This window comes from Rasamsonia byssochlamydoides (assembly GCF_041956645.1).
Source record: "Rasamsonia byssochlamydoides strain NRRL 3658 unplaced genomic scaffold VTN77scaffold_30, whole genome shotgun sequence".
Taxonomy (NCBI): domain Eukaryota; kingdom Fungi; phylum Ascomycota; class Eurotiomycetes; order Eurotiales; family Trichocomaceae; genus Rasamsonia; species Rasamsonia byssochlamydoides.
This window is the reverse complement of record NW_027192413.1, coordinates 259,394-271,733: the sequence shown is the minus strand read 5'-3', so window position 1 is coordinate 271,733 and position 12,340 is coordinate 259,394. Positions and strand designations below refer to the sequence as shown.

General features: G+C 45.4%; 6 protein-coding genes across 6 annotated transcripts in view; 5 read left to right on the top strand and 1 right to left on the bottom strand.

Moving 5' to 3' along the window:
• Positions 1 to 2,995: 2,995 nt before the first annotated feature.
• On the bottom strand, positions 2,996 to 3,672 carry VTN77DRAFT_4469 (uncharacterized protein; the record flags this gene model as incomplete). The annotated part of the gene is made up of 3 exons (XM_069420531.1): positions 2,996 to 3,345; positions 3,420 to 3,473; positions 3,534 to 3,672. 3 exons carry the CDS (start codon positions 3,670 to 3,672, stop codon positions 2,996 to 2,998), a joined length of 543 nt encoding a protein of 180 aa, XP_069277862.1.
• A 1,156-nt stretch (positions 3,673 to 4,828) lies between these two features.
• VTN77DRAFT_4468 (uncharacterized protein) lies at positions 4,829 to 6,594 on the top strand (the record flags this gene model as incomplete). The annotated part of the gene is made up of 2 exons (XM_069420530.1): positions 4,829 to 5,708; positions 5,783 to 6,594. The coding sequence occupies 2 exons, from the start codon at positions 4,829 to 4,831 to the stop codon at positions 6,592 to 6,594; spliced, it is 1,692 nt and encodes a 563-aa protein (XP_069277861.1).
• A 653-nt stretch (positions 6,595 to 7,247) lies between these two features.
• Positions 7,248 to 7,865, top strand: VTN77DRAFT_4467 (uncharacterized protein; the record flags this gene model as incomplete). Its single annotated transcript, XM_069420529.1, has 5 exons — positions 7,248 to 7,289; positions 7,343 to 7,383; positions 7,436 to 7,489; positions 7,541 to 7,592; positions 7,707 to 7,865. The coding sequence occupies 5 exons, from the start codon at positions 7,248 to 7,250 to the stop codon at positions 7,863 to 7,865; spliced, it is 348 nt and encodes a 115-aa protein (XP_069277860.1).
• A 462-nt stretch (positions 7,866 to 8,327) lies between these two features.
• On the top strand, positions 8,328 to 8,724 carry VTN77DRAFT_4466 (uncharacterized protein; the record flags this gene model as incomplete). The annotated part of the gene is made up of 2 exons (XM_069420528.1): positions 8,328 to 8,435; positions 8,503 to 8,724. 2 exons carry the CDS (start codon positions 8,328 to 8,330, stop codon positions 8,722 to 8,724), a joined length of 330 nt encoding a protein of 109 aa, XP_069277859.1.
• A 1,006-nt stretch (positions 8,725 to 9,730) lies between these two features.
• Positions 9,731 to 10,627, top strand: VTN77DRAFT_4465 (uncharacterized protein; the record flags this gene model as incomplete). Its single annotated transcript, XM_069420527.1, has 1 exon — positions 9,731 to 10,627. The coding sequence occupies one exon, from the start codon at positions 9,731 to 9,733 to the stop codon at positions 10,625 to 10,627; it is 897 nt and encodes a 298-aa protein (XP_069277858.1).
• A 1,644-nt stretch (positions 10,628 to 12,271) lies between these two features.
• Positions 12,272 to 12,340, top strand: part of VTN77DRAFT_4464 (uncharacterized protein) — a gene marked incomplete at both ends in the record, with an annotated part of 978 nt that continues 909 nt past the window's right edge. The window contains one exon of the mRNA XM_069420526.1: positions 12,272 to 12,335. Within this exon, the coding sequence (XP_069277857.1) occupies positions 12,272 to 12,335 (64 nt within the window). The remainder of the gene's footprint in view (positions 12,336 to 12,340) is intronic.

The window sequence follows — 12,340 nt, the reverse complement described above, 5'->3', positions numbered from 1 at the left end:
TTCTTCATTGTCCTCGCAACAGCTTGAATATATAACACTACCAAGGACTGAAAAATACACCTACCCACCTACCTATACATGCTGAAAACTGGCTCCTATGAGTGAGATGGTTCTTGAAAATGCATTGTCATTGTCCCGGAATGTACATACGTTGACTTTAACTATTAAGTACCTGAGTTCTTACAGCCAGGTTTCATAAGTTTAACCATGTTTCCCGCAAAACCTGCATATTTTCGACCCAGTATATTCCAAAAAAAAGTATATATAAAGGGCAATTTTAAAATGGATTTCTAGTTAGAAAATTAGTCAAATTGCCTTTTTCTTATACAGAAAATTTCTTCACCTAAAGCCTATTTGTTGCAGACTCGGCCAAAAAGAGGCACCATGACCCCAGCTTCTCGGTGAATCCGAACCAGGTATCGGCTGCGCCAACACTATTTATTATAACTATCGTTTTAACAATAAGTCTATATAAATGGTAAAATTTCCTAAAAACAATTAATTATAGCGGGAAATGAACCCTGTAAATATTAATTCTTTTAGCTGAAAATAATACATTACATTACTTCAATAGACAGGAATATTTTTTTTATTAAGACCAAAAGATTTATTAAATTTTGTTTTAATTATTCATTCTAATAGGTAATAATTTTAATAAAACCTGTTTTTGAGAATATGGTCAAAAATCTTACAATTGCAATCATTTAATTAAAAAGTTTATATACGATGAATTCGGATTTACTTTTTTCCTAATTAAGAACATATTCTTTTTTCCTTTTTTTTTTCTAACACCATAGACTTTTGTCGAGAAAGAGAATTTCTTTCAAAATATGCAGGTTTTTTTTTTTGCAGTCTAAACCTATCTATAACCTGATGTTGTAGTGGAGAAATAATAATATAAAGTCCATATTTTGGAAAAGAACCATTTGAGGAAGGTGACGTCTCCTATGAAAAAAACTATAGAAACCGATGTGTCCATATTAGAATTAGAGGTTTTCTATAGGAACTGACGTTTCCCAATATTTCTCAAAGAATTAGCGTTTATTATTAGTGGCTAACTGTCCAATGACTGTTATATAACCGTTTCATTATAATACCAGCGTTCGCTATAGTAAAAATAGTCAGTATTAGACCTCGAAAAAAAACCGTCAAACGGTTTCTAAACTGCCTCCGGTAGGGAACCCGGCCGAGAAATAGAAGCAGAACCAGAAACCGCGGCTTGCTTGTTAGCTTGCTTACTTCCCGTCAGGCCAGTTTGAAATGTGGAATGCACGCCCATAATCACCGATGGTGGCGCCTGGACGAGATTCGAACAAAAACACGATCGGAGATTTGTTCGGCCAGAAATAAAATCTGGTCACGATCACTGATGTTATGCACATACACACATACTCCGTACATACATACTTAGGTAGGTAGAACTAGACAGTTCCTGTACTGTAGTACACACCTCCGGGAGACAAAGTTATATTAACCTCCATATAGATAGGTATTAACCAGAACTAGACCGAACCTTATTAATATGAGATAGGGTTAAATTCTCTACCTACGTGGGTAATTTGTCTGATGATATCCAGTTTATCAAGTCAGTCCTCGTTTATTCTCTAGTATAGGAACCATACATTCCGAGCACTTCTTTTCAGCTATTGGCATATTCTTCTTCTATCAACTATGAACTAATGGTGTTCTCTCCCTCCCTCCCTCCCACTCACCCTCCCTCCCTCTCTCTCTCTTTCCTTTTTTCCTGCCCTTTTCACCCTTTTTAACCCTTTTTTTTTTTAAAAAAATTCCCTTTTACCCTTAGCTAACCATGACACTAACTATACAGAGTAATAAGTCCATATTAATATCTCACCCCATGTCGCCAAGTGATAACGAAAATATTCATTCAAATTAGCACATTCACAGATATCTACCCACCTACCTATCTAGTTAAGTAAGTAACCATCTAACTATTGGCCAAAATAAAGTTCTTACTTCCTACCTACCTACCTACCTACTTAATTAGGTAACTACCCCTAATTCTAATCCTCTGGCCATCACATCCATGCACCCATGTGTGTGCACATGCAATTTAACAAAATCATAGTATAGAAGTAGATGCATGTATATGCCAAGGCGCTACCTACCCATCCACCAACCTCCCTACCTTCCTAGGTAGCTAATTTAAATTAATATACAGAGCAATTCGAACATTTCATTCTCAGCTGCCAAGACAAGTCAAGCAAAGCAACGCCAAGCCAAGCCATGCCAAAGGGCAAAGGCTTTGCTTCATTTCAAGATTGTCTTGTGCCATTCTTTTTTTTCGACGGTCATGGGTGCGTGATTTTGGCCGGCCATTTTCGGGGGATCCGATAGATACTTTTTTTTTTTGAAGTTTCTTCTTCGGAGAAAAATGAAACAAAATGAAAAAAAAAAGAATGTGATGCGTTCTATACCCGTCTTCCCGTCTTCTTGTCTTGCATCGCATTACAACACCTGTAAATGTCAAGAGGCTGGAGATACAGTATGACGCGTTTTACGCGTAGGAGATGGGGGGCTTAGGGCTTGGCGGGGCTTGGCCCTCTTCTCTTTTTCTTTTTTTAGGGCTAACGGGACTGTTTCCGGGTGAGGCGCACGTCACTTGCACCTTAATATACCTTAATACTATAACTATAGCTTAATACTGAGTGCAGGGTATTAACGAATCCAAGCTTTGACTTGGGAGCGGGATGGGATTTTTTTATTGCTAATGATACTAATGGTGTTAATGCATAATTTTTTCCTGATCTAGCCTAGGGATAGTAGTGCTACTGATCACACTCGATTTATTGCTAGCTAGAATGCGGGCAGAGAACTAAACGAGTGACTGGTACGATACGGTTAGATGTAAATCATAGCAAATGAGAATCGAATCTGGTGACATGGTTCAATTCATATCCGTCAATCAATCCATGCCTCGTCTTCCCCTCAGTTTTCTTGTCGACAAGCTGGAGATCCTCCTGAAACAACCAAGCTAGTTCGACGGCGGAGTCGTCCTCAACGCCACAGGGAAAACGCCCGCATCATTAGGGTCATCCGGATCCCACAGCAGCGTCCAGACGCCCTCGTTGGCAGTCGTCCCCGCAAAGAAAAGCGTCTCCCACGCGCCGGACGAGCTGACGACAAACACCGTCTTCCCGTAGAGTCTGAAGTCTGGGATGGTCTTGTTTTCTGTGGCTGTTTCGCCGGAGACGAAGCCCACTTGTCTCGAGGCGGATTCTGCGATGGGGATGGCCAGCATCTGGCTGGTGAATGTCGCGTTGGGCGACAGGGTCGTGTTGGGGTGGGCGATCCAGGTGGTGGAGGAGTTGGCGCTTTCGGTGACTGGATTTCATTCCGAGCTCAGTTCAGTTTATGATCATTGATATTGATCTCTGCAGGCTTGGATCTGATCTTACAGTAGATGCTCGTGAAAGTCGAGTTGTCAGTTGTATTCGCCACATAGGCATATCCTAGTTAGTTATCCCTATTAGTTGGATGGACTTGGCTGCAATTGGGGAAGCTCCACCCACCGTCTTGGTAGAGGAGGGGCAGGCCTCCCACAGCATCGCCGTACGCATACAGGTTGAAGGTTCTGGACGCCGCCTGAGGAGTGGAAGGAAAGAGGGCGGCTAAGACGCCGACGGAGAGAAAGAAGAACAAGTTCGACATCTTGGTAAAGACGAAAGAATGAAGTTCTTTTAATGAATGACAATAGGTGGTAAGTGATTGTTATATTGGATGTGTTTCTCAAGAGAATGGTTTGAAGTCCCTCTTATCTATGGGTGGAACTCCCTTTAACAGCCTTGGTGGTCCTGGGTATTAATGTTTGTTTCGCAGACCTGCTTACGACACGTCACGTCACTCATGAGACGGCTTCTATGAAGCAATGCAAGGTTATCCGTCAGGAACGCGTCGCAGCGTTTGTTCCTGAACGTGGCCACCCAATAAGGCCGCATGAGTTAAACATTTTTCCAGGACCCTAGATCTTATCTTACATAGTTCACTTGACAAAACATGCCAATATTACAAATCTCTGCTTTCTCAGATCTAGACCTCTTCCGATGCCGCGCTTGCTGCGGTCCACTCCCCTATATTTGATATTCTAATGCTGACGAAGGTGCTCAGCCCCTCTCAACTCATCGATCTCGATCAGCCATCGACCATCCAAGCTGCATGCAGACAGACCCTGTTTGACACGTTCAAGCATGGTATCTCGGGTTTCTTACGCTACTGGGTTAGACATATTCATGCAGATCTACCCCGGTGAATCTACTCCATCCCCAGGTAGATGGACTCCAATCGGAAGATAAACAATTCTGCCGGGGGAAATCCCCTTGTTGCGTTTGGTTTCAGCTTGTTTTTGAAGGGACTGGAGTTCCTCGCATGGAATGCATCCACGTGCCCTTTTTCTATGCGGGATAAATCTTCAACCTCTGATGATACATACGGAGGACTATCACAAGGGGTTTCGACAGCATAAATGTTTTCCCTAGCATACGTACATGTTTCCACCTTGTTAATGCTTGTGATAGTGGCGGCGTGTTGACGTACGTCTGTCGTGGCTGTCAAGTTTGAAATGTTGTGTCTGACTGCAGCTATTCATGCGACCAGGATGTTATCCTCTTCGAGACTGACTTGACGGGTAGTATATAAGAATTGACCTTGGTTCTTGATTCAAGACATGCTCCAGAGCCAACAAGGCCGTTCCTTTCCTTACTCTTGACTATATACGCTCTTTCATACGCGAGACTTCTTTACGGACCTCTTATTTTATATATACTCGTTTATATATACTTTACATCATTCTTTCGACAGTATATCCAGCATGAAACTCTGGTCTCTGCTAGCCATCCCCATCGCCATCGCTACGGCCACCCCTCTGGCCAAACGGGCTGCTTGCTCGGGGAATACTGCCACCGACAGAGCGTCCTGGTGCGACTACAGCACCGACACCAACTACTACAGTGTCACTCCTGACACTGGCGTCACTCGCGAATACTACTTCACCATCCAACAGGTGACAATCGCCCCCGATGGCTACGAGCGGATCGCCTACACAGTGAACGGGACCATCCCAGGCCCGACCATCGAAGCCGACTGGGGCGATACTGTCGTTGTCCACGTCACGAACAATCTGACTGAGGCTCGAAACGGCACCAGTATTCACTTCCATGGAATTCGGCAGTACTATACCAACCAGATGGACGGCGTGACTTCGATCACGCAGTGTCCTACGGCCCCCGGGGAGACCATCACCTACACATGGAGAGCCACCGAGTACGGCTCGTCCTGGTATCACTCGCACATCGGCCTGCAAGCCTGGGAGGGCGTCGTCGGTGGCATCGTCATCAACGGACCTGCAACAGCCAACTACGACGAGGACAAAGGCATCTTGTTCCTCTCGGACTGGAGCCATGCGACTGTTGACGAGCTGTATGACTCCGTCCTGGCGACTGGCCCAGCCACTCTGGACAACGGTCTTATCAATGGGACCAATGTGTACGGAGACGACGATTCCACCACCCAGACTGGATATCGATTCAACACCTCCTTCACGGCGGGCAAATCCTATCGCTTCCGACTGGTCAATGGCGCTATTGATACCCATTTCAAGTTTTCCATTGACAATCACACACTCACTGTTATTGCCAATGACTTTGTTCCCATTGAGCCGTATAATACTACTGTTCTCAACATTGCTATGGGTAAGTAGCTTCAATGGTCAATCAGCTTGCTCGCTCTCTCTCTCTCTCTCTTTTGCCCTGTCTAATTATTCCAGGCCAACGCTACGACATTATCGTCACAGCAGACCAAGAATCTGTGGCCGAGAACTTCTGGATGCGGGCCATTCCCCAGGCTGCCTGTTCGGAGAATGACAGCACAGACAACATCAAGGGCATCGTCTACTACAGCGACTCGCCCTCTACACCAACCACCACTGGCTACGACTACACGGACAGCTGCGACGACGAAGACCTCAGCAATCTGGTGCCGTATCTGGCCCTCAACGCTGGAGAGGACTACTGGAGCGAGAGCGAGCCGGTGACAGTCCTCCAGGCCGCCGAGAACGTCTTTCTCTGGTACATGAACGACACGTCGATGTCCGTGGAATGGAACAACCCGACTCTGCTGCAGATCTGGAACAACGACACCACGTTCTCCAACACCAGCAGCGTGATCGAGCTCCCCACGGCGAACGAGTGGGCGTACATCGTGATCACGACGACCTTGGCGGTGCCCCATCCCATCCACCTGCACGGGCATGACTTCTACATCCTGGCGCAGGGCACAGGCACATACAACACCTCAGACCTGATCAGCTTGACGAATCCGCCCAGACGCGACACCGCCATTCTCCCTGCGTCGGGGTACCTGGTCGTCGCGTTCAAGACGGACAACCCGGGAGCGTGGCTGATGCATTGCCATATCGGGTGGCATACGCAGATGGGTCTGGCGATCCAGTTCATCGAGCAGTACGATGTGGCGCGCAGTCTGATCGACTACGATTTTCTCGAGTCGAACTGTGCGGCGTGGGATTCGTATGCGACGGTGGAGGATACGGTGCAAGCGGTGTACGATGATGGGATTTAGCTGTTGACTTGAGGTAGCTGTGCTGTTGGATTCAAAGTATTTCGTCGCGATGGATGATCGAGGTTTGGAGAGAGTTGGAGAGATGTGCAGATTAAAGTCATGAGATGGTCAACCTCACTCGTTTTCATATATATGTACATGCATACATACATAGACAGAGACTCTTCTTAGCCGATTCAGTAGTCTGATTCATTCCCACTCGCTCATAGAACTAACATCGGACCAGCCTTAATCACTGCAAGGTTATTTTCTCGCCGAGTCAGTTACATACCGAATATCGAAGCCGACCTCATATATATTCGTGGTTACGACTGGTCAACCTGAATACCCTGGCCCGACGCTAACCCGGAGAACCGGCCCGAACCGCCAACATAATGAGACAGTCCAATCGACTGATGACTCTATTTCAGGGTTCGATGCAGATACCTCGTTTTGTTCACTTTTCGGTGACGTGATAACACAACCCACCTATGTAGGGTAGGTACATGTGCGATCCTGCTGCGCCGCAAAGAGCCGGGGAAGGAACATCGACCGGTCAAGTTGCCTTTAAAAAGGTACTCCGTAGATCCACCATCGAGATTTCTGGCCGCCATCTGATCTGATCTGAATCTGAATCTGAGCTCGAGAGTCGTTCTAGGGCTAATTTTGAGGCCATGGCCGACATCCCACCTGCTGATGCAGTTCTGGAGGTCGACGTGAGTGTCCTCGTTTAACTGCAGCGGGATAAATCCTAACTGCCAGCTGCTAGAACAATCCTCCCTCTGATGCGGATTCAGCATTCAATGACTCGTGAGCTCATCAACCTGCCTATCAATTGATAGAGATCTCTGACATCTGGAAGCATCGGGTCGGCTAGTTACCAAACGTCCATTACTTCAGGTATCAGGAACTACAAGTACAGCCTTCCAGCATTTTACTTCATAGAGGTTTGCTGACCATCTAACAGGTACGAGATGAGTTCGATGCATCGGCCGCACCGAGGAGATATTAAGAGCATTGTAGAATGGACGCCGCTACCATGCATTTCGCGAGGGGTCATATATACTGGTATGTGGCCTCACGTCAAACTGAACACATGTCAGAGAGTGAATGTATACTGAGTATTACATCAGCCCAACGATGAAGAAGAGCAAGACCGCATGGGCCTTCTTCATCATATTTATCTGCTTGTCCTTGGGGGCAAACTCCATCTCAGCCCCATAGCAAACCCTCAGCGTGTTCTCGACCTTGGAACCGGCACCGGAATATGGGCCATTGATTTTGCAGAGTAAGCTTCTTGCCTTGTTAGCTTCTTTCTTTATTTTCCTGCTAAGAATAACTATAGTCAATAATCCTTCCGCAGAAGTCATTGGCACGGATCTGAGCCCTATTCAACCACAATGGTGAGTCCAGTTTATTCTCTCCTTGTGGATGTCCATGCTATAAGACTGTTGGTCTTGTCTACTTACATGGTGGAATGTCTTTTGATCTATTATGATCGTAGGACCCCTCCTAATTGCTTATTTGAAATCGATGACTATGAGACTGAATGGCTTTATAGCCGACCCTTTGACTTCATTCATGGCCGTGAGCTGATAGGGTTTGTTAAAGATTACAGCCGCCTATTTAGCCGGGCCTTCAAACATTTGAAATCAGGGGGCTATCTTGAGATGCAAACTATTAACCCAGATCATTTCTCAGATGATGGAACTCTAGAAAAAGCAACAAATTGCAAATTTTTTTTCGCAGAACAAATGCATAAGGCTAGTGAGCAGTTTGGCAAAAGCATGACCCTGGTCGGGACCTGGGAGGACAAGATGATCAATGCTGGTTTCTCTGATGTCAAAAGGGAGATCATCAAGGTTTGTCAGACATGACTAAGACAAAGAGTGATAACTGACATCCATCTACTTTTTTGTTAGCTCCCAGTGGGCACATGGCCCAAAGATCCCAAGCTCAAAGAGCTGGGAGTATCACCAGGCACAGGTGCTGGAAGCTATCGGTTCCTATGCCCCGGCCCTTTTCACCCGTGTTCTTGGCTGGAACAGAGAGGAAGTAGAGGTCCTGTCTGCTGCAGCGCGAAATGAATTGAAGGACCGTTCTATTCATGTGTACCAGGAGGTTCATATTGTGTATGGGAGGAAGCCATGAACGATGAAGCTTCGAATCTGTCAGAACTGTTTCTATTTCTATTTGCTGTCTTGAAAGAGACCTGGCAACTGTCTGCTGCTTCACTGTCACCTGCTTAGTGCTTTTCCTTTTCCTTTTCCTTTTCCTTTTCCTTTTCTTTTCCTCTCACTCACTCACGCACAATTTTATTTTTGCTCTTGCAGTCATGCATGAGACTTAACTAAAGCTTGAAGCATGAGGTCACATGCCACTGTCTCCAAAGTTGGCTAGCTATATACAAAACATCTACTCTATGAACTCGGATTTGTTGCCTGTTCCCGTGGCTGTATGTCAATATAATACGATTTTCCACTGTCCATATTGCCGTGCTATCCCCTGAAACGAAGGAAAATTAGGATAAAGGAGGCAATTATGGTTGAGCAATACACTTGTAATCAGACTCGCCGAGGACACCTCTCTTCACGTCTTTTGACATAGTGCCAGGCTGACAGGTTCAGGTATGGAAGGAAGAGACGACTGAGCCAGAAAAAGGATTAGAGTCAATAAGGTTTCATCACTGCTTCTCCCAGTTGAATGGGCTTAATATATCTATACGAGTGCCCTAAGGCAGGAATTTGAATCCCTTCATCCACAAATTCCAAATCCTGAGACGCATAACCAGCACACCCTACTATCCTCGATTTATATGATATCTGTTACCCGATTAGGCAGTTGGATAGGCTTTGGATTCGAGTATAGATAGACCTGTTTTGATCGTCAGATAGTGGAAAAATAAGAGTCTCTTTGGTGCGCGGATTTCTACTTAGGAAGAGCCAAATTTCGGCTGACACCTATGCCTCATGGTTAGCTGCTTTCTAGAAGACTATGGTCTACCATATGGTTCGTAAATCCTCAGGGCTAACTATTCCACGTGGTTCGGACCCCCCGACGGCAAGCGTTACCGCCTTCCTATTTGTTCCCCCATCGCTGAACCATATCATATCATGCTAACTGTCATTACTGACTGACCATTACACGGCCCCTAGCAATGATGGAATCCTCATCTACCGATCACCTTGAGACCTTCAATTCTGCATCTTCAGAACCTTCTGCGATGAAATTATCTCTAGATCCTTTTGATAAGCTTGTCGAGGGACTCGATCACCACCCATTTACGAGCATCCGAAGTTTACGGAAGAGACTTGAGGATCGTCGACTTGCACTTGAGACAGATAAAACCCGCAATCACTTTCTTGTCTTTACCAACGTTCCCGAACATGAAGTTGCGAGACTAGACAATGGATCTTCTCGAGCGAGCAAATTTGCCCGTCTATCTTACAATACTGTTACGCAAATTCTGATCGTTAAAGTCATGCCTCGTCCAGAACATGATATAGCATCGCGAGAATTTGGGTATTGTATCTACGATGAGGTTTCTGCAATGAATTTGCGGAATGAAATTGATTCCCTTGGGAGTACAACAGTACAGATTGGGAACTGGAAAAAGCAGGCCGATGAATGCTGGGCGCCATCACAACAAGCTACACAGTTAAGTGCGATTCTTGAGATCGGATTATCGGAATTAGCTCAAAGACTGGCAGCGGATGCTCGAGGATGGTTAGAGACAACAGGCTCGACAATCGAAGTGGCTATCACTATGAAAGTCGATCGAAATAATCCACAAATTACCATTCGACTCTGGGAACGTGGTCCTCGTTTATCCCTTATTGTTACTCGCCAGTCGCCTACAACAGCTCATTGTATCGATCAAATCGAAATCACTCGTACAAACAACACCACTATAGTTACAGGAGACTTGACTTTACCCTTCCGAAAAGTGGTTGGCCGGGTTCCAAACAATCCCTTGGAAAACGATTTTCTTATTCCCCGGCAAAAGCTTCAGCAAGTCGCAGAGAAAGTTTGGAGGAAGCAGGGTTTTATATAAAGCAAGGATGGATAACAAAGCAAAGCACTGATGACTTGGAGGATGAGGGAAGGCCGTTTTCCGCTGTTGTGTTGTCGTCTTATTGTTAAATGGAGGAGCACCGTTAACAGTTAGCCGCAGGATGTCTGCCCCAAGGCCACACTTCTTGACCATCAACTATCCCCGTCCAGCAAAAGAACGTGGTTGTATACTTGTTACGCCTAGTGATGGACATATGCTGCCCTCTCTAGAGTGCAGTGGCCTGGCTTCATCTTATCTGAAGAAGTTGCGCAAAAAGCAGTCGTCTGTACACAGCCTCTTCTACTGGTTGACGCCGGTGATAAAGCTTTAACACCACTTGGATTGAGAGCTCACATTGATGAGGGGATAGTCAATGACTTGAACGGACATGCTTTCTCAAACCCAGCGACCAAACCCAGCAGAACCAAACCCGCCAGATCGAAAACCGGTAGCAGATTGTTCCTGATTTCCCGCATATTTATCCAATGTCGCAACACAGAGATCAAGTGCAAATTCAGGTACGAGTCTCAGAAGGTCATTATTGAGAACTGGCCTTGTCCCACTTCTCAGCGTCGGCAAATTGTCCATTGTCAATTCAATAACCAAATCCCTGAGACCTCGATCATACTCAGCTGTTGAACGATATACTTCTACGACGGCTTCCGCAAATGACTCTCTCTATCGGGCTGATCGACAAAAGATGCACGAAAGTACTTCTTCGCCCTGGCTCTTAGGCCGTCAATCTGAAAATAATCGGCTTGAGCATACATCAGAACGTGAAAACAAGGCAGATACGTGGCCTGCACTTCGACTCTAAGGTTTGAACCAGAAGCCACAGCGTCTTCAGCAGCCGTCTTCAGCGGCGGCGGCCCAAATGGAAATATTACTAATTTTGTGGAGAAATAATTAAAACTTTCAAATACGCAGTCTGCTAAATAAACGAGAGTTCGGCTGGAAATCCTACTACTAAAGATTTAATTTTATTGGATTTACCATTACTTCTAACAACACATAAATTTGTTCGAGAATTATTTATTACTAAAATGAAGCCAGTCTTTGCGGGACAATATGGGTGAACGGAGACTCCTTGATTGACGAGGTTCGTATGGAGTTAGGTACGAAGCTTCCAACCCCGCCGGAACTTTCCAATATTCAGTTTAGCTAAACAGGCACAGGTTGAAGTCGGCTAAATACGGCCTTATCGTTATCAACGCAGTACCTAGATTCTAGGCAGGAGGATAATTATAGGATAGGATAATTATCTATTCTTCCCCACCTGATCTCCCTGTCGGGGAAGTCTCCGTTGGTAGCTTGCTGGGTCCACGTGAGGGGACATTATTTTTGTTGAAATGGATATATGTGTAACGTGGTAAAGTAGATGACTCTTGTCAGGGAAAATTGTAGAAAGTCTTATTTTCCTTCTTCACCGACTACCTCTTGATAATAATAATATTAACCGATAGACAGCATTGTCAGGACAGAGTTCAAATATAGATTCACCTGATTGTACGGGGTCCTATCTCGATCTATATATAACTCGATCACTTGGTTGACCAGTCTGACAGGTGCAAGTGTTTTTTTTTCCCTTTCATTTCTCTTCTTTTCATTGCGTATACCCAATTTTCTTCTTCGCATCATTTCATTATGTCCCCTTCTCAGGCTCGCCCCCTTGAGGGCAAGTTTGGTATCGTGACGGGAGGATCGCGGGGTATG